Source organism: Mastacembelus armatus, chromosome 16 (genome assembly GCF_900324485.2).
Source record: "Mastacembelus armatus chromosome 16, fMasArm1.2, whole genome shotgun sequence".
Lineage (NCBI taxonomy): Eukaryota > Metazoa > Chordata > Actinopteri > Synbranchiformes > Mastacembelidae > Mastacembelus > Mastacembelus armatus.
The window spans coordinates 24,791,272-24,809,334 of NC_046648.1; the positions used below are offsets into that span (position 1 = coordinate 24,791,272).

The 18,063-nt window shown below is 42.3% G+C and overlaps 3 protein-coding genes across 4 annotated transcripts in view; 2 read left to right on the forward strand and 1 right to left on the reverse strand.

Moving 5' to 3' along the window:
* Window positions 1–2,140: 2,140 nt before the first annotated feature.
* On the reverse strand, window positions 2,141–17,835 carry cmtm6 (CKLF-like MARVEL transmembrane domain containing 6). Its single transcript, XM_026316670.1, has 5 exons — window positions 17,738–17,835; window positions 16,050–16,173; window positions 9,012–9,188; window positions 5,667–5,765; window positions 2,141–5,169 (listed from the first exon to the last, which is right to left on the reverse strand). The coding sequence occupies exons 2-5, from the start codon at window positions 16,164–16,166 to the stop codon at window positions 4,999–5,001; spliced, it is 564 nt and encodes a 187-aa protein (XP_026172455.1). The 5' UTR covers window positions 16,167–16,173; window positions 17,738–17,835; the 3' UTR covers window positions 2,141–4,998.
* On the forward strand, window positions 6,520–8,684 carry LOC113136151 (uncharacterized). 2 transcript variants are annotated; one of them, XR_003296236.2, is made up of 3 exons: window positions 6,520–7,014; window positions 7,597–8,212; window positions 8,453–8,684. XR_003296236.2 is itself a non-coding variant. In XM_026316668.2 (2 exons), exons 1-2 carry the CDS (start codon window positions 6,673–6,675, stop codon window positions 7,951–7,953), a joined length of 699 nt encoding a protein of 232 aa, XP_026172453.1. In that variant the 5' UTR covers window positions 6,520–6,672; the 3' UTR covers window positions 7,954–8,277. The 2 variants fall into 2 exon arrangements, 1 of the variants encoding a protein (XP_026172453.1); XM_026316668.2 differs by lacking the exon at window positions 8,453–8,684 and having other exon boundaries at window positions 7,597–8,277.
* Window positions 17,625–18,063, forward strand: part of cpne4a (copine IVa) — a 48,225-nt gene continuing 47,786 nt past the window's right edge. Inside the window, exon 1 of the mRNA XM_026316662.1 lies at window positions 17,625–17,683. The gene's annotated coding sequence lies outside the window, so the exon portion shown is untranslated. The remainder of the gene's footprint in view (window positions 17,684–18,063) is intronic.

The window sequence follows — 18,063 nt, forward strand, 5'->3', positions numbered from 1 at the left end:
TCTTCTTAATGTCAGCTGTACATACAAAAATTACTATCTAATATACTAATACTACTAATATATCCAGATATCCATATATAATCCAGAAATTATATATATATATATATATATATATATATATATATATATATATATATATATATATATATATTTCTCCATCACAGTTTCCATTGTTTTGTGGAAGCATTGTGTCAAAGTTAAGAGGAACTTTGTGGTGGTGACTACACCCAGTTACAAACAGTGACACATGGTGCACCCAGTAGAGAATAACAGAAAACACATGAATTAAATTTAGCAGCTTGGCTCAGCAAAGATTTGAGTCAGACCAGTCATTTAAAAATATGACAACGTATGTTGCTGTTTGGATTTAGCCTCTTAAATGTTAATATTGTATGTTTTCTTAGTCTCATGACAGTAAACTGATACTGATATTTACAGACTGTCTAACTTTAAACTGTATCAGTGCATGTGTCTAATACCACAGTACACTGGAAGCTTATACACAACATAGACTTTCAGCTCAGACTATAAACATTCAGAGTCAACAAAAGACTGAACACATGGTCAATATTTCTGCAGTATCTGTGTGTACACACACACACACACACAAGGTACAGCACAGACTGTAGCCTCCACAACAGCCTCCACAACAACCACCACAACAGAAGTGAGATAACAGTCAGAAAGGAAAGATACACACCGAACATCATCCATTAGGCTCTGATTTGGAAATGAAATAGAAAGTTAAGGAAAAGTCAAGCGACAATATTAAGCAACAGATTTTCCATTTTCTGCACCAGCTGTGGTTGTGAAGAAGCTTCACACGTCTGAATTTAAGCCCGTTTAAAAAAACACTTTCATATTTGTGAAACCTTTATTTTATTTATGTTTTCCATCCAGACAAAACAAGTCCAGTTCAAGGTTAAAAAACAACTAACCACACTTAGTTAACCAGTAAGCTGTAGCTAGCTTAGTTAGTACTTACTACAGCCTCACAAAACGACAAACAAAATGCTTCAGAAGTCTGAATGTGGGTTTCTAACGACCTCAAGGCCTAAATTATGACGATATTTCACAAAGATAAACAGTTTTAGTACAAAAACGTAGAATTAGTCGGTTGGTGGCCTTAGTTTCTCTTTAACAGCCAAACCAAACCCTGATTTTAGCGTCGCCCTTAAACCAGTCACTTAGCTAACTAGCTAAAAACCCTGACAACACACATGAAGCCACGGCGGACATTTAAAAACCAGCAGACAGACAGACAGAAACAGTAAATCAGTGTTTTACTCACGTCATTTAAAATCCACTGGTCTTTTCTTCATGAAGACTTTGGAACGTTCCAGGTCCACGTTGTTCTCCGGAGGCCCGCCATTTTGTTTCTTCGTTAACAGACGTTCAGCCGCCATTGCTGCTAGCTAACGGCTACTAGCTAACGGCTATTAGCTAACGGCTGCTAACAAACACATACGTTTAAAATCCACATCATATATTTTATATGTTCATGCTAACTAATGGCTGCTAGCTAATAGCCCGGAAAGACAGGAAAACTAGCTAACGCGGTTAACATTTAAGTCCATCTCTCTGTAACTAGTTTAGTTTTACGGCTAAAATGTGCCCGACCGTCTCCTTCTTCACCAAAATCCACTGAGAGTCTGATAAGTTCAATCAAATTCACCTGCTCCTCTTTAGAGTGACCGTATGAGTGCAATACCACCTTTGACCGCACTGACTGATGATTACAAACCGGGGGGGCGCTGTTTCTCCCATTTGAACATTAACTCTACTGAAGGGTGGAAGAAGAATTCACTTCCTATGTGTGAGTACAAGTAGTTACACTACACTAAAAACACTCTGTTATAAATAAAAGTACTATGTGCAGAAAGGTTTTCGTCACATTGCTACTATTTAGGGATTTAACCTATCCCTAGAAAATAATACATTTTGACCACTCAAAATTCTAGCAACTATTGAACAATGATAAATTGATTATAGGAAGTTTGTTTATCTTCTGTCAGACTGAGCCTAAATATCTATGAGACGTTCATGTGAATGGGGGGGGACTGAAAATTCACATGGAGCACCAACTATTTACCTCAGGCTGTCAACATTTGTGTTATTAATGTTAATAAAAACACCAAACAATTTCTTAAAGTGTTTATTGCATAATAGAATAAGATACTAATCATAGATATGACATTTCAGCAATTTTTTAAAACAGCGAGATCTTATTTTCATTTAGGCACAGAAAATTAGATTATCATTAAATATATTACATTTTCCCATTCAAAATTTATTTTACTTTGTATTAAACAAAAATCATTTTGAATTAAACAAATCTCTGGGTTGTTTGACAGGAAAGTATTATTTGTTACAACAAATTTTCAGTCAGGTTTCCAGTGTATTCAATAAATCATTAGAAAGTTTTGATTGATAAAATTGTTCCCATTGTAATAAACGTGATACATAAAATGTAAGTGTTTAACAAACAAGGGCAAAAGACAAAAATTAAAACCAAATATACTGGTCAGTAACTGCTGTGGGTTGCAGACTACTGACAGACTTTTCCATGTCCAAAACATCAGATGCACATAGGTTAAAACTGACACCATCGCTATGTGATACTTCTCAAGGCTTGTTTAGTTAAACAGCGGTGATGCCTTTTGCTTTTGCTTGGTTCTTTTATATCTGTTTTATATCACGCTGATTTGTGGGTCAGTTTTTACTAAGTATTTTCATTTCATGAAAATATTCGAACATGGAAGGTACACAAACAGAGGGGAAAAAGAAATCTCTCACCATCTAACAGAAGCAATGTTAACATACTTTAACATCTAGAAACATGACAGATAGCTGAAGAACAAATGGCAGTTGGTTGTATTGGTTTTTCATTTGCAGTCCACTTTATTTCCTGGGCATAAAAGTTCAAATATGAGCAAAAAAAAAAAAAAAAAAAAGCATTTATAAAGCATTATTATACAGGATCAACTCACTCATGGTCCCTGGAGATTGATGGAAGTTTGGGGAACAGAATTAACAAAAAAATCATCAAGAATCAACTTCATGCAATTATTATGAATAGCATAAAAATTCAGATACATTTAAGGCTGATCTGGGGGATAGAACTAGTGAAGTCTGCCCCTTCAGAGAATGTTTATAGTTGATAAAACATCCCAATTTCTTTCTTTCTTACTACATCATTAGTAAAAGTGTTAAAATCTGAGTGTAAAGGCCAAAATGACCATGACACCAAAACTCCACCAAAAAAATTAATTTGCTTAAAAAGTTCTAGAGTATAAAGAAGTATAAAAAAAAAAAACATGTTTAAACTTTAAGAAAAATACACAATACAAGATACAATCACTTCTCTGAAATGAGGCTGGTTCAAATACAGGCCTGACAGACATGTTTTAAATGAAATATAACATCACAGCCAGTTATCCACAGCAAGAAAAATAAAGTGTTTTACACTTTATGCCTTTAAAGCGATGGATTGTTCCACATAGAGGTGAGAGGTCAGACTACAGACAAGTGGACGGCGCCCCGACAGGGTGACCAGGTGCTTCTGGTGAAGACTTATGGGGAATTGTTGGCACATTACAGGAAGACAGATCTACCTGTCTGAAGGCTGTTCTGCTTCACGTACTCTGATTGGTTCACTACAACCTGAGTCCTGTTCTGACTCGTTTGACAATTAAAGACGTAAAACGTTTACATACAATCAACTTCATTTTTAAAAAAATGTTTTTGTGTGCAAACTACGATTTTATAAAACTGTCTATTAAAATGATGCCATTGTGTTTTCAGATTGACTGGAGGGACAAATGATTAATATCAGAAAACAAAAAGTTAAAAATGAGCAGCAAAAAGCAGCAAACACCCCCACCTGCTGGACACACTAAACCTGCACACCTTCAGTAAAACAAAACACAGACTACTAAGAACCTGAAATATAACCAATTATTTTGACTGTTACCCAGGAGGAATATTAATGGAAAACAGTCAAACATTATGTCTATTCAAAAATTTCCTTCCTGCTGTGATTTAGGATTAAAAGTTTCAGTATCTTGTGTCTGACACTGACATTTAAGACATTAATATTGAAGACAGGTTTCAGTTGTTGAGTAGTTACTTTTCGTTTCAGACTTAAAAATCTAAATCTGTCAGGTCTGTCGCTATGAGGCGTTCAGGGCCACAACACAAAATAGACTTCAGTGTAGTGAATGTTTTGATTTGTCTGAATGTTTCATTTGAAGATTTTGTTGGTTTTTTGAGGAGGAGAAAGTGACAGAATCACAAAAATAAAAAAAAAGAAAAAACATTTATCTTCGGCTGACCTACACTAAAAAATAATTTCATGCAATTGTTTAGCCAAGAAAAGCAGGTGGTGTTTTAATTTTCAGTAAATCTTTTTATGACTCAGTGTGTGATTTGATGTTAGTTTTAACTAAAAAACTATTAATTTCATGGGTTTAAAAACAAACAAACAGAAAACACAATGGCAAAGTATAAAAGACAAATCCACATATTGCCGAGCTCCAATTCAATGCAATGTTAATTTTTTTTTTTTTTTTTAAACAACTTTACAGCAGAATATTTAGTGGTTTGATGTTTTAGTGTCTGTTCTTCCATAAAAAAATATCATTTGAAGTCTTTAAAAAAACAGGGAGAAACATGTGGATCATGTCTCCGTCTCAATATTTACCTGCAAAAATGAAAGAACCAACCTGCTGCTACTAAACACCACACAGTGGTGGACGCTCTGCGTCGCCATTGATTAATTATTGAGAGGGTGAAAACATAACTGCAGCTCAGAGCGTCCTCGACCGTGATGAGCAAAGACCCAACACAGGATATACAATGACTTTAAAAATGTACATCACGTCAGCCGTCCTTCGATGAAGCTCCACCTTCCCATCATTCTGTTAAAGGAAAAGTGCATAAAAAAAAATAAAATCTGACCTCAATGCGGTGAACTTGTGCACACGTTTGAACAAAGACTTAATCTGTTGTGTTGTCCGGCCTGTTGAGGCTCTCTGCCTCGGGTGGAGCATGAGCAGGGCCACCGTTAGCGGTCTCCTTGTTTCCGGCTTTGCTCCATGGAAACCCCTGGTTCTTTATAAACAAGACAAGGTCAGCGGCAAACGCAACCATCGCCAGGAAGCCGAACGCCTGGAGGAGACAGAACAAAAACAAACCAAAACAATCACATCAGGAAAAGGTCAGGCAGGTGACCTTAATGATTGTGAAGGAAAGGGGAGAGACGGCAAAAGAAAAGGAGGAGATGAGGAGGTGGGGAATAAAAATAGGAGACATGGAAGTAAAAACAGAAAAGAGATGAACTGTTGAGGCGGTGAAATAAAAAGGAAACAAGGTGGTAAAAGGAAGTAAGACATAAAGAAGGGACTAGGAGAGGAAAGGAGGTGGTGGGGAAGGAAAGAAGGAACTAGGGATTCATGAAAAACTGAGGTGGGAATGAGGTCGACAGGAAATTAAGAGGAGAAAAGGTGGAGAAGGAAAGGAGGTAGTGAAGGAAAGGTAAGTAGGGAAAGGAGGTGATGAAAAGGGAAGGAGAGGAGAAGGTAGTGAGGAAAAGAAGGATGCAAAGAAGGAGTCATGGAATCAGCAGCGTCACAACATTCGCTGTTTGAGCGCAGATGTTTTCATACCACAGCAGCCTTCTCCACTTCTGTACCACTGTTGTCTGAAGCAAACGCGCAGGAGGAGATGAGTAACAGCAGAGCCATGACAGCCGTGTAAACGAGGTCCTACACAAGAGAAGAAGAAAACGGTCAGATCTCCTGGGAGCTGAGGTCATGGTTCCCAGTAAACAGAAGGACCAGCTATTACCAGTATTTCCAGTACTCCCCACACCGACTCACCCCAACAATGGACTGTCTCTACTCACAGTCAATGTCTCAGGCTTGAATTTCCCTTCAGGGATCAATAAAGTTGATCTTTTTTCTTATTATTAATTATACTGTACCGTAAATTACCTTGTGTGTACCTCTGCTGGAACAACAAATAAATAAAGGTTCCTCTTATTAGACCTCCAGCCTGGACCAGCTTACCAAAGCCCAGACCTGAATATTTGTTAAAAACCTTTGCCCAAAGGCTCCAAACAGCCAGAACTTACACTGCCTGAAATCAAGTTCACGTGTGAGACCCGATTTATTTTGTTTCTGAACAACAACGAAGGTCTATGAACAGACTAGAGACCGACGGACTTAAACCATCAGCCGAGACAGATCAATGTTGGGTTTAATCTCCCAAACGATCATCCAGGGGAAGGAACAGCTGTGAGACAGTCAGAACACACTGAACATTGTCACCTTCAGGAAGGAGGATTCACCGCAGGACTGTTGGATTGGACTGACACAGGGGTTCCTAATAAACTGAACACTGTAGTCACCTAATTAAATACATATTGACTAGGTAGAATTCAGTTTTGCTTTGTCTCGTCCGGTCCGGTCCGGTCCAGCAGGTGGCGACACTGCGCCGCTAACCTGTTTTCCCATTAAACCCGAAGAAGAAGCTAATCGCTGCTAAGGGAACCGGTACCGTCCGCTGTTCGGTCTTTGGCCTCATGCAAAACCTTCTATTTGCCGCGAATTAACATCAAACTTCATTATTCTCACATTGTTCTGCGGGTTCTGTTCCGTCTGGTACCGCTCCATGCCGTGGAGGTGCTGCGTCCCTGGCTGTCGGGGCTACGACGAGGCCAAGTCCATGGGGGTCGTGTTTCACGGGTTACCGACCCGAGACCCGCAGCGCTGCAGAACATGGCTCAGAGCCATCCGGAACCCGCGGTTCGACGAGAACACTCCGGTGTCCAAATACAGCGGGGTCAGGGTGTGCAGCCTGCACTTCACCCCGGAAGACTACGAGGAAGATTTCCGAGCCAAAATACTGAACATCGCGCCCAAACCGACGCTGAAGAGCGGGGCTGTGCCGTCGGTGTTCCCCGGGAGAGACACGGACGGACCTGCCCCGGCTCCAAAGAGAACCAGGACCCAGGTGAGGAGGAGGCAGATTCTGAGTTAAACAGTCCAATTAAACACTAAAATGTAAAAACAGCGCATTTAAACTTGTACCTGAGGGAACAGCACAGACATGATGTTAAGGTCAGTTACCTGCGGTCTGTAATTAGCTGGTTAATCTGCAGCACCGACAGGAAGAAGAAGCTGATTCAAACTATTCACCTGTTGATCTGACACATTTATTATTTATTGTCTTTGTACATTTCTGCTCCACGTTTTCAAACACGATCAGTTCTCTGACACAACCTGGACGAGCCCCAGGTGTCCCAGGTGACCCCAGGTGACCCAGGTGTCCGACACGGCCTCAGAATGATGACAATGTGGTGACCTCAATGACTTGACAGTATGAATAATGACATTTCCAGCTGTCCACTCTCGTCTCACGTTAACATTCAGACTAAATAAGGTCTGAATCATCCAAAGTGAAGCATCTTCAGGTTTCAAACTACAGCTGTATTTGTCCTGAGTCCTGGATGTAAACGTCCTTTCAGTGAGCCAACATTTGAAAGGGCCTTTGGTGAGAATGTTTTCATATCTCTGTTATGTGTTTCCTTCTCAGGCCACATGTGGAGCTGCAGCCAGCTCCTCACAGTCCCTGCCAGCAGCTGGTTCAGACCAAAGCTTCTGCATCGTGGTCTCAGTCGACCCTCTGGACCACAGCACCTTCCACCCAGAACCAGGGTTCAGCTCAGTGACGGCTTCTGACGAGTCGGACGAGGACGCGGACGAGGACTGTACGGTCGTTCGCAACGCCAACCTGGTGGAGCTGTTCAGGAGGTGTCAGACATGTGGGCAGCCCATAGCGGAGAAGGAGCTTTTCCCCTCGGGAGCACAGATGAGGGTGAAGTGGCGCTGTCACGGTGGTCACTCGGGTACGTGGAAGTCCTCGCCTCACCTGAGAGACGTGCCGCCATAAAATCCACCTGCTCCGATGCTCGACGGGCACTCGGAGCCTGATCAGGGTTGAACTCATGGAGACATTTCTGAAAAATCCTGTTGACTGTGAGCTGCATGTCGGACCGTGTGTTGGACTCTTCATGTTGGACTCTTCATGTTGGACTCTTCATGTTGGACTCTTCATGTTGGACTCTTCATGTTGGACTCTTCATGTTGGACTCTTCATGTTGGACTCTTCATGTTGGACTCCACTGGGGAAGCGGTCCGCACTGGTCCAGGTCAGTGGTTTGTTTTTAACAGAAACTGTTTGATCAACACTAAGTTTCTTTGAAAGTGAAACAGTCCAGCCAGTCGAAAGCTGAAATTTACAAACGCAGATTTTTGTAACATCCTGTTTCGATCTGAGTTTGATCAAACATTGCTTTTCTTCATCAGAGCCAGGTGCTTGATGGGAAATGGTGATAAATCAGATTATTGGGGACTGACGCCTGATATCTTCCTCTTTCTTGTCATTTTAGGTGGATTGGTGCAAAAAGTCCAACAATCGTCCGAGTTGGCGAAGCTCCCGCTGCAGCGTTTCAACAGGATGTTGGCGTTTGCACCGACACGTGACACAACAGTCGTCCTGAACCTGCCTGTTCCACCTGAACCGGCCCAAAGCTGCAGCACAAGGCCCTGCTTTAACTGTGCACCTTAGAGGAACACACCTGTGCAATGAGCAGCTACTTTCAGTATGTTTGTAACACGGTGCAGGACAAACTGAATAAAAGTCTCATCATTCCCACAGGACTGTCTAACTTTGTTTATTTTGAATTCACAACTCCACAGGTAAACTATAAAAACAGCATGTATTTAGGGAGTTAAGGACAAACAACATGAGCTCTGCTCTTTATGGTGGGAGTTTGTTTTGGCTCATCAGACCATCTAGACCAGGGGTCACCAATGAGCCTCTTTTTCTTTACTGAGCAGGGTGATTGTGGAAGGAGACATGCTGATAAGTGTAGGCGACACTAAATGTTCCGTCTGGATAAAAATGGGACAGACAGAAAGTTGCTTTAGACAAAATTCAGCTCTTACCAGGGTGGGCCAGCACGTGATGCCGACCTTGGTGTGCAGGGTGGTGGAGAGGAGGACGAGGAGCAGCAGAGTGAAGAGGAAGGCCGAGCAGCTGACAAACTCAAAGAAGTAGAGAGCGGAGCAGCTGATGCAGCTGTTGACCACCTCCTCCAGGATGAAGGCCACGAAGGAAAAGAGCTGACGGAGCAGAAACAGGAACATCAACATTTTCCCTCTACAATCCTCCTTCAGTCAGAGAAAGTGTTTCCCCATAACTTACACACACACTTCCTGCATAGTCATGCATCAAATCTGCCTTCAGCATAACTTGATATCAATGTGCTGATTATTGTATTGAGTCGTTTATAGTGTTTCACCTTAAAAACATATCAAACTGGTTTATCAGTCATTTAGCTCTGAGACGGTTTGTATAGATCATTCTCAGCTGAGTTAAACCTGATCAATCATCACTATCATGTATTTATCAGTCAATAATCATCTGTGATGGAACTCAGATTCACTGAAGTACTGCTCTTAACGTACAAATCCCAAGTACCTGTTACTGCACTGGAGTATTTGCAGCTTTATACTTCTACTCCACTGCAGTCCAGAGGCAGATGTTGTACTTTTTACTGCACCACATGTGTCTACAGCTGCAGTCACTTTTCAAATGACAGTTTTCATCCCCTTCCTGTGCAGTGAAGACATCAAACATACGAGATCCTGGAGAATATGAAGTACTACTGCAGATGAAGTACTTTTACACTATGAGCACCAGCATCTTTAAACCACACAGATAAAACAACCAGATCACATCACGACAGTCTGGCTAATCCAGAAACTAAGAAATCAGTAGATCCACCTCACCACACCAGTGCAGTAACTGCTGGAAATGCAGTTTTGTGTGTCCATGTGCACACAGGTCGTAAAGGTCAAGGCTCACGTCAGGGGTCACGTGATAATGAACAGAACCAACAGATGTCACACATTCTGACCTTTCCCGTCCTGCACATGTGATTCTAATAAAACGAGGCTCAAATATTTTTCTGCAGGTGAATCAGTCACAGCCTGTGACGAGAGGGTTTGTGTTCTGGGGTCACATGTTCCCAAACAAGTTTGGAAAATAAAAAAAAGAATCTGTAGAAACTTTAGGTGCAGACTCTTTGGGCCCCCCCACTGGTCAAATGAACTGAGGACTCGCACTGCACCTAAACGCCACACGGTCTCAGTTCAGCAGCTGAGGCTGGTGTTTTTTTTGCAGGCGTTTGTTTGTAAAGCTCATTCAATGACAGTTCACCCTGAGGGGAACACGTGTGTCTGCACCATGTTTCACCACCATCCTTCAGAGCTGGTCACATGTTTCAGTCTGGAGGCTGAAGTGTTGAAACATTGAGCTGAATGTTCAGTGAAGTGATGGACCACTGCGTTTCCTACGACTGACAAGAGTGTTCCCAGTCTGAGCTGAGATTAAACCAGAATAAAAACACTGCGGAGACACCCTGCAGCGTTTTATGAAAAGTGAAGTGACTATTGTGGAAGAACTGGTCCGACTGCTCGGGTTGGGTCTGGACCACGCCAAGCTGAGTCAACAGGAAGAAGGAGAAGGGCAAACCACCACCAACACAGGATGGTGTAATGGTACGAGTCCAGCTTCACTGGCAGAATATGACGACACATTTACTCCAACTGAAGCACAGGTTGAAGTACTTGTACTCCTTTACTTATACTGCACTACACTGATCTGAGAGCTGGAGTTACTTTACAAAATAAGAGCTTCCCAAACAAAACAACAAATCATAAACCTTCATGCTTATTATGAAATTAACAGGCAAACATTAAACACCAGCTGAGCTGAAACTATTTTTAACAGAAATGTTTCAATAAGTCACCAAACATTTCAGGGTGATGGGGATTTGCTGCTTTTCCTTGTGATTATTTCAATAATTACAAAAACAAAACTGTCACAAGATGTTTGCAGGTTCTACTCTGTGTTTCTCAATCTATTTTCACCTTAATCAATAAAGGTCTGTATATTCACCCATTATAAATACCTCAGCTGCTGTATCAGTAATAATAAACTACTAATATCCAACATGTTTCTGACTGACTTTCCCACCGCAGCTGTACTTTACAGTGTAAGGACTCATTATTTTAAACTGTTCAACACATGAGCAGCTGCTCATTATGGCAGTTCAGTCACTTCCCTACTTTACATGTCATGTTAAAAGTTTGCACTTAAAGGACAAGTTCACATTTTTGTGTCTGTGTTAAAACAATAGCTGAGTGTCGGTATGAACAGAGCAGGTTTTGGTTGCTGTTATAGTTCGTCCTGTTCAAGCAGAGTCTTTGTTTTGAGCCTGAGCTGCAGATGCGGCTGTGAAATTCCCCCGCTGATCAGCAGCTCTACCTCCTGATTTCAGGGAATGGGACAGCTGAAAGCTCTTCTGAACTCTAGATGAACCTGCAAAACAGTTTTACACAGGGAGGACACACGATTTCATTCACTATGACTAAAACACAAACTGCCTGGGGGGAATGGTGAGAGAACCTCTGCAGGGACTGATCACTTTTTAATCTTTGTTGTTTAAAGACAGATATACTGTGTGTGTGTGTGTGTATATATATATATATATATTTTTTTTTTAAACGTGAACTTTTCCTTTAAAAATGTGGCCACTGTGTTTTTAGCCTCATTCTGCAGGACCCAAACTTGTGACGTGCTGCTGAGCTGAGACATATTTGGTATTTTGCTGCAGTTGAAGAGGATGTACAGATCCCACTTCCTGTCTCACAGAACCACACACACACTGTCTTTGGGTCATGCCACACTACACAGTAAACATGCTGTGAAACCAGAACTAGTCTCCACAGAGTCACTGATGCATTATTGATAGAAAAACACAGATGACTGGAGCTTTACAGGGAACATGCAGTAATGCATCTTTCCGTCTTTCCCTCTGTGCTGTGTATTTCCGTCGCGTGGCAAACCAGACTGCAGCCTCCGCTCCACCTCTGGCTTTTATTGTAGGAATATTCTGTGTTTTGGTGAGTTCAGCGAGCTGAATGTCAGGCTATAAAAAGTCTTTGTGTTTTCATCAAACGAGCACAAACCCCAAACCACGGAGCTAGAAAATCAGACGATCTGACGTCAGCACAGTCTCAACTTTCACTGAGCACAGCAGGACTGGAAACATACCTGCAGTTAACTACACATCATTGTTAGAGCGCACACACACACACACACACACACACACACACACACACACACACACACACACACACACACACACACACACACACACACACGCCTCAGCATCTTCTCATTAACACCCGAGGGTCTGCAGAATAAATCAGCATCTTTTGTGCTGAAAGAAGAAGAGCAGGGGGCAGTTTGGGGCGAACTCAAAACCTGAGGTGGAGAACTCCTGACGTTTACTCCACAAACTACATTTCCCATAAAGCAACTGGGGCCTGTTACAGCCACTCACAATTAGTTACTGGCTGCAGTTTATTTATTATTTTTTTTAAACGAGTGCTGGTGGTGCCGAAGCACCGTACTCCTGGAACCCCAAGAGTCTTAGAACTGGTTTGATGTGCATTCACACTGGTTCAGAAATCTGAAGTGAAATCAGATTTATTTTTACTATATATTTCTGTCAGCGTGTATAGTCTTTAGTCATGACTGGACAGTTTTAGTCATCCGGCCCCGGGTTTGTTTACGTTTACTTAACCTTTAACGCCTGAGTGAATTAGATGGTAAACACTGGAGCATCAGTTTGACATTAATCTCACTCAGTAAGTTAATTCAGTGGATAAACCAATAACATACATATTGTTTTTGTTTAATAACTGCTGATAAATTGAGACATTTATCCACTCACTTGTTTTTGCTGACTTTCTAAACTCAAAACTCAGTTGTGACACAGGAAACTTGTTCAGCACAGTCACATACAGGCAGCTACACAATTTTAGCTTTGTTTTCAAAGCAGAAGTCCAGTCATGTTTCCAAGAGTTGAGAAACATCCAAAACTAAATTACTGGATTAATTTCTATTGAATATCTTTTTCCACAGAACAAAGACTGGATTGTTGTGATCACCAACAAACTGAGCTGTGGATACCGACCTCGTACTTTTACTGCAGTGAATTCTGAGGCTTCTGTACTTTACAAATAGATAATATGAAGTTTGTTAATCCCTAAAGGGAAATTTGGGTTTACCCGAGTATTTCCATGTTGTGCTACTTCATCCGTGGACTTCACTACATGTCAGAGCCAAACCTTGGACTTTTCCAGTCACATAAGATCCATTCATGTGAAATGGGCCAATTCTGCACAATGACTACTTTCACTTTGGATACTTCAAGTACATTTGGATGATGGTACTTTAGTACTGCAGTAACATGGTGAATGCAGGACTTTTACTTTTAGGAACAGAGGATTTTTACTCTGTGGTATTTCTGAGAACTTCCTCCAGCCCTGAATCTGTTAGATCTGCTGTTCGTTTTGTTTTTTTTCCATAAAACAAGGTGGTACCGCTGAAGGTGAACGTCTGTGTTACAAAGGCAGGATGGGATGGAAAAAACACGGCAGCAGCTGCAGATTAAACATGATTTAATGTCTCTGTCCGACTGCTGTGAACAGCAGGCAGCTCTGTCTGTACAGGAGGAAACACCGTCCTGCCTCCATAAATCCACCCTCCAACATTTGGACTTTCCTAGGCCTCAGTACCAGATTCAAAAGGATTCAAATGATAACGGAGTTAAACTGCTGTCAGTGCTCAGCATTTTACAGCAGAGGCCTCATGCAGGGTTCACACAAAACAGAGAGTGCCCCCCTCCCAGATCCTCTTTTTGTCCAGCACTCAGCCATTGCAGCAGCATGCAGGGACCGGATGCAGCCTGCGCTCCCTCTCGTAACTGTTGCGACAGCGGAGGGTCAGAGCTCGGAGATCTGCTAACGACAGCTCTCTGCTCCCAAACAGTCAGATATGCAACACTTTCACTTCCCAGTGTGCAGCTTCCTGCTGCAGCAGCGGGGGGGGGGGTGGTCAGCCTCGCACAGCTGCAGTCCGCCTCGCATCTCCACACGGACTTTACACTCACATTTATCCCCTAAGGCCGACTTAAACCAAACCCGCATCACTCAACAATATGATTCTTCACATTTCGGGGATTTGCTTTTTGTCTCCATAAAAACATCGAGTACCCACAGAGCGATCGCCCCCACATGAGTAACACCCGCCCCTCCCACCACCAACACATTCTGTGTTATTCTGAACTTCAGACACAAACCAACACTGAGCGTCTCCTACCGAGAAAACAGTGTGTGTCACAGCCCGATATATACACACCACACAGACACAGACACAGACACACAGACACAGACACACAGACACACAGACACACAGACACACAGACACACAGACACACAGACACACAGACACACAGACACACAGACACACAGACACACAGACACACAGACACAGTAGTGTGTTCTGACTCAGTCCTGCTGCCTCTACTCGCTAAACACCACATGTGGATTTATCCACTGCTGAAAGTAGTCCCCAACAAAAGACCCGTTTGCTCCTGGTGGATAAAAACCACAGTGGAGTAGAGTCTGTAGGAAACTAAAGGTGAAACTACATCAGTGATGTGTTTCTAAAGGTTTATGCCTTCAGTTCTCAAAAGAGTAAAACATTTGTGGATGTTTTTGTACTAATCAACCAGCGAGTCATCGCAGCACCGTTTACCTCCTCTGACCTGAATGATACAGCCTGAAATAATTACTGGGATCTGTGCTGGAGGTTTGCTGTTCCTGTCTTGCAGCCACTAAACCCTGGCTCATCTGTGACAAGACTCCGAGTCAACGAAGACTCGACTCAAACTAAAACAGCAGAAGAAGCTTCTGACTCTGCAGAAAACACGTTTAAGACTTTTTTCCTTCTACAAACCTGTTTTATTGTGAAGCACTAACAAAAATATATCGTCTCCCCTCTGATTACTCACCGTTGCACCACAGGCCGAGCCAAGTTTCTCCTGAAGGAAGGGAAAGTGCAGAATTTCTGCACATACAGTTACACAGGTCACAACTTCTGTTTGTGTATAAACCAGCTGAAGTTTGACGTGTTGGTCTGTTCAGATTGTCTCCATTATATGTGCATCACTGAGGCCAAACACCAGAACCAGTCAGTGCAAAGAGTCCAGTCCAGCAGGACAAACTGCAGGTTCCAGGTGAATGAGAACACAAACATTTTGACCTTCATGAAGGAGGATTTACTGCAGGACTGGGTCCGACACAGGGGTTCCTTATAAATTGAACTACACTGAATCCTGAAGTACAGTAATTGATTGGGGCAGCAATAATCATTTTCATTACTGATGAATTAGTTTCTTGATAAATTATTTTTACTGCTTTTACACAAAAGTCTTGACACTGAATTCAGATTATACCCACACAGGTTTTTTAAAATAAACTACTGAGAGTCCTGATCAGACACTGGTGCTTTGGTTCTCCTATTTTCTGCACACGTGCACTGGCACGTCTCATGCTGACGCTGCTGTCTCGCTCAAAAACAAAAAAGGGCATTTCCTGTAAAGCTGTGCGCAGGTGAAGCATTCAGGGAACTCAGATTCCAGTAAGACCAGTTCCTTCAGCATTCACCTTTCTGTGGTCTCGCCATGGGCTTGTGTTGCAAAAACATCAGCGTTCCGGAGAAAAAGAAAATCCTCCCACTGTTTCAAACTGGCTCAGACAACACAGGACCTTCTGATCAGGTCTACACACAGTCGCACAGTTGAAAGAACAGTCAGATTTATAGTTCGTTATATACACACCACATTTACGTCAGGAGCTCCCAGCTGTTCACAACTATTTCTATTAACGTCCCTCATTTAACGTGGCCTGGACTAAACAAAAGACTACGTTCTTGTCCTTTCTGAGAGAACAAGCTTCACCACAAAACTAAACTCTGTTACATGTAACCTGTTTGTTTATGCTGAATAAAGTAAGAGACGGGCCCTGGACAGGGGGTGTGTGAGTCCAGGGGTGTCAGAAACTCACCACTTCAATCACTTTGACCACAAAGCGGATTTTATCCAGATGCTCCGTCGGACCCAGGCACCAGGAGGATTTGGGGTTGGGAGTCGTCGTGGCGGAGTAAACTGGAGTCGTGGCCATGATGGAGCTGAGACAGCAGAAACAGGGAAGGGTTTGTCTTTAAAACATCATCTCTATTTCTGTGAGAAATGTACATCATCAGCTGCACCACTTCAGTTTTCTGCAGAGTCACAAACCAAACAGTCTCATGGTTTCGGCTCAGAAACAGCAACTCCTCGTCATCATGTGTTACTAGCCAGGACATTAAGGACTGAGCAGACAAACACGAGCAAAGATAAACTCATCTGTGCCCACAAACTCATCATTATGTCAAGAAGTTAATTTAAGGCCTGAACAGCAGCAGCTTTATGGAAGAACAGTAATCAACATCAACTTACTAGTATTTCCAGAGTTTTCAGCTACAGTTCAACGTGACGAAGACCATGAGCTGTGGCTGAAAGCTCCAGTAAAAGCTGTAAAATATCAAACATGATAATAAACTGAACTTCTGTGGGTTGGACAAAACGAGACACCTGAATGCATCACGACCAAGCTGACAACAGAATGAGGCAGATCAGCTTCACCACTTTAAGTCCTGTGACTGACGCAGGTTCAAACCATCACAGAAACGAGACACGTGGTTCCTTCAACAGTTTCGTCCACAGACACAAGCCAGAGATGAATGAAACTCAAGGAGGTTTGAGGTCAGCAGGTTATTATTTAAGAATCCAAGTTTAATATCAGCGACTTTAACCAAACGATCCTCTGATCTGATCTGTGCAGGACACACATGCTGAGTTAGATAAGTTTGTGCAATCACACTGAAGTCTAGACTTTAGTGATGTGTTTACTATGCACATCACTTTACCCATAATCCCATTAACCGTCTTTCCCAGTGTGCAGCTGTTCAAACTGCTGTGGTTTTATGTCAGTCACATGCACGAAACTGCTTCACTGGAGTGAAAGTGAAACTGAGCAGAAACGTGTGTCCTTACACACACACACACACACACCTGGTGGGCAGGTGCTGGTTTACGATGCTGACAACACGGACCTACAGCCAGTGGCCCCATGTCATTTAGTGCAACATCGCTGCACCAAACTTCAGTCAAAAATGTTCTTACTTAACAGTTTCGTGCCAATAAACACATAAAGAAACGATGCAGAAAACGGATTAGGGCTGAAACGGAAACTCAGGTGTGTTGTAGTAAATTCGACATGAGCTTTATCTACCAAACCGCAGTTCATTCGAAACATTTCCATCTTTTACGCGACTGTCACAGCAGCTGTGTATTTTTACGTGAAATATTCGCGGGGAATCCCGGGCGTGTTAACACGAATTAACAGAGGCGGAGCTGCATTCAAATCAATGTGGGCGTGTGGCTCCTGCCGAGGAAACACAATTTATTACATGTATATAAAGTAAACAAACGTTTTCTGTTTCCTGAACACAGTGCTGGATTTCGAACAGTACCACCTTAAGTTGACAAACTTTTAAACGCAGTTTGGCGTTTTCTCCGACGCAGACAGAACTCGTCTGGACGCACCAACTTTTTACTGCGGCGGAAAATCTGCCGAACCGAGCTTCACGACAAGAAGTCAGTTTACAGCCAGAAGACGAAACATCGTCAGTGTTTCAGACACAAACTCACCTTTGGGTTTTTATCCCAGCGCGAAGAATAAAATTTCAACCGCGAGCTCAACAAGTCACTGCTTTGTCTCAGACTTCCGCCTTGACTCTTTTATCCGGTACAAACAGGAAACACGTTTCCAAAATAAAAGTGTGGGAGGTTTCGCAACTTTTCCTGTTTGAGAAATAATTTGTTGTGTTTTACCAAAAAAGAAAATGAAAATAAAAATATAGAATCAATGAAACTGTATTTGAACAAACAAGCCCAAGTGGCTCCATCTCATCTTCTAACAGACAATAATAAAAAGGACGAAATAAGCCAGAGATGGAAACACGTTTTTACACAAA

Bases quoted from the DNA above. Each gene is read 5' to 3' on its own strand.
- LOC113136151 (XM_026316668.2), top strand. From the start codon at position 6,673: ATGCCGTGGAGGTGCTGCGTCCCTGGCTGTCGGGGCTACGACGAGGCC. The intron at 7,015-7,596 runs GTGAGGAGGAGG...TTTCCTTCTCAG, and splicing joins CAAAGAGAACCAGGACCCAG to GCCACATGTGGAGCTGCAGC.
- cmtm6 (XM_026316670.1), bottom strand. From the start codon at position 16,166: ATGGCCACGACTCCAGTTTACTCCGCCACGACGACTCCCAACCCCAAA. The intron at 9,189-16,049 runs GTGAGTTTCTGA...CTGCTCCGTCAG, and splicing joins TGGTCAAAGTGATTGAAGTG to CTCTTTTCCTTCGTGGCCTT. The intron at 5,170-5,666 runs GTATGAAAACAT...TGTCTCCTCCAG, and splicing joins AAGTGGAGAAGGCTGCTGTG to GCGTTCGGCTTCCTGGCGAT.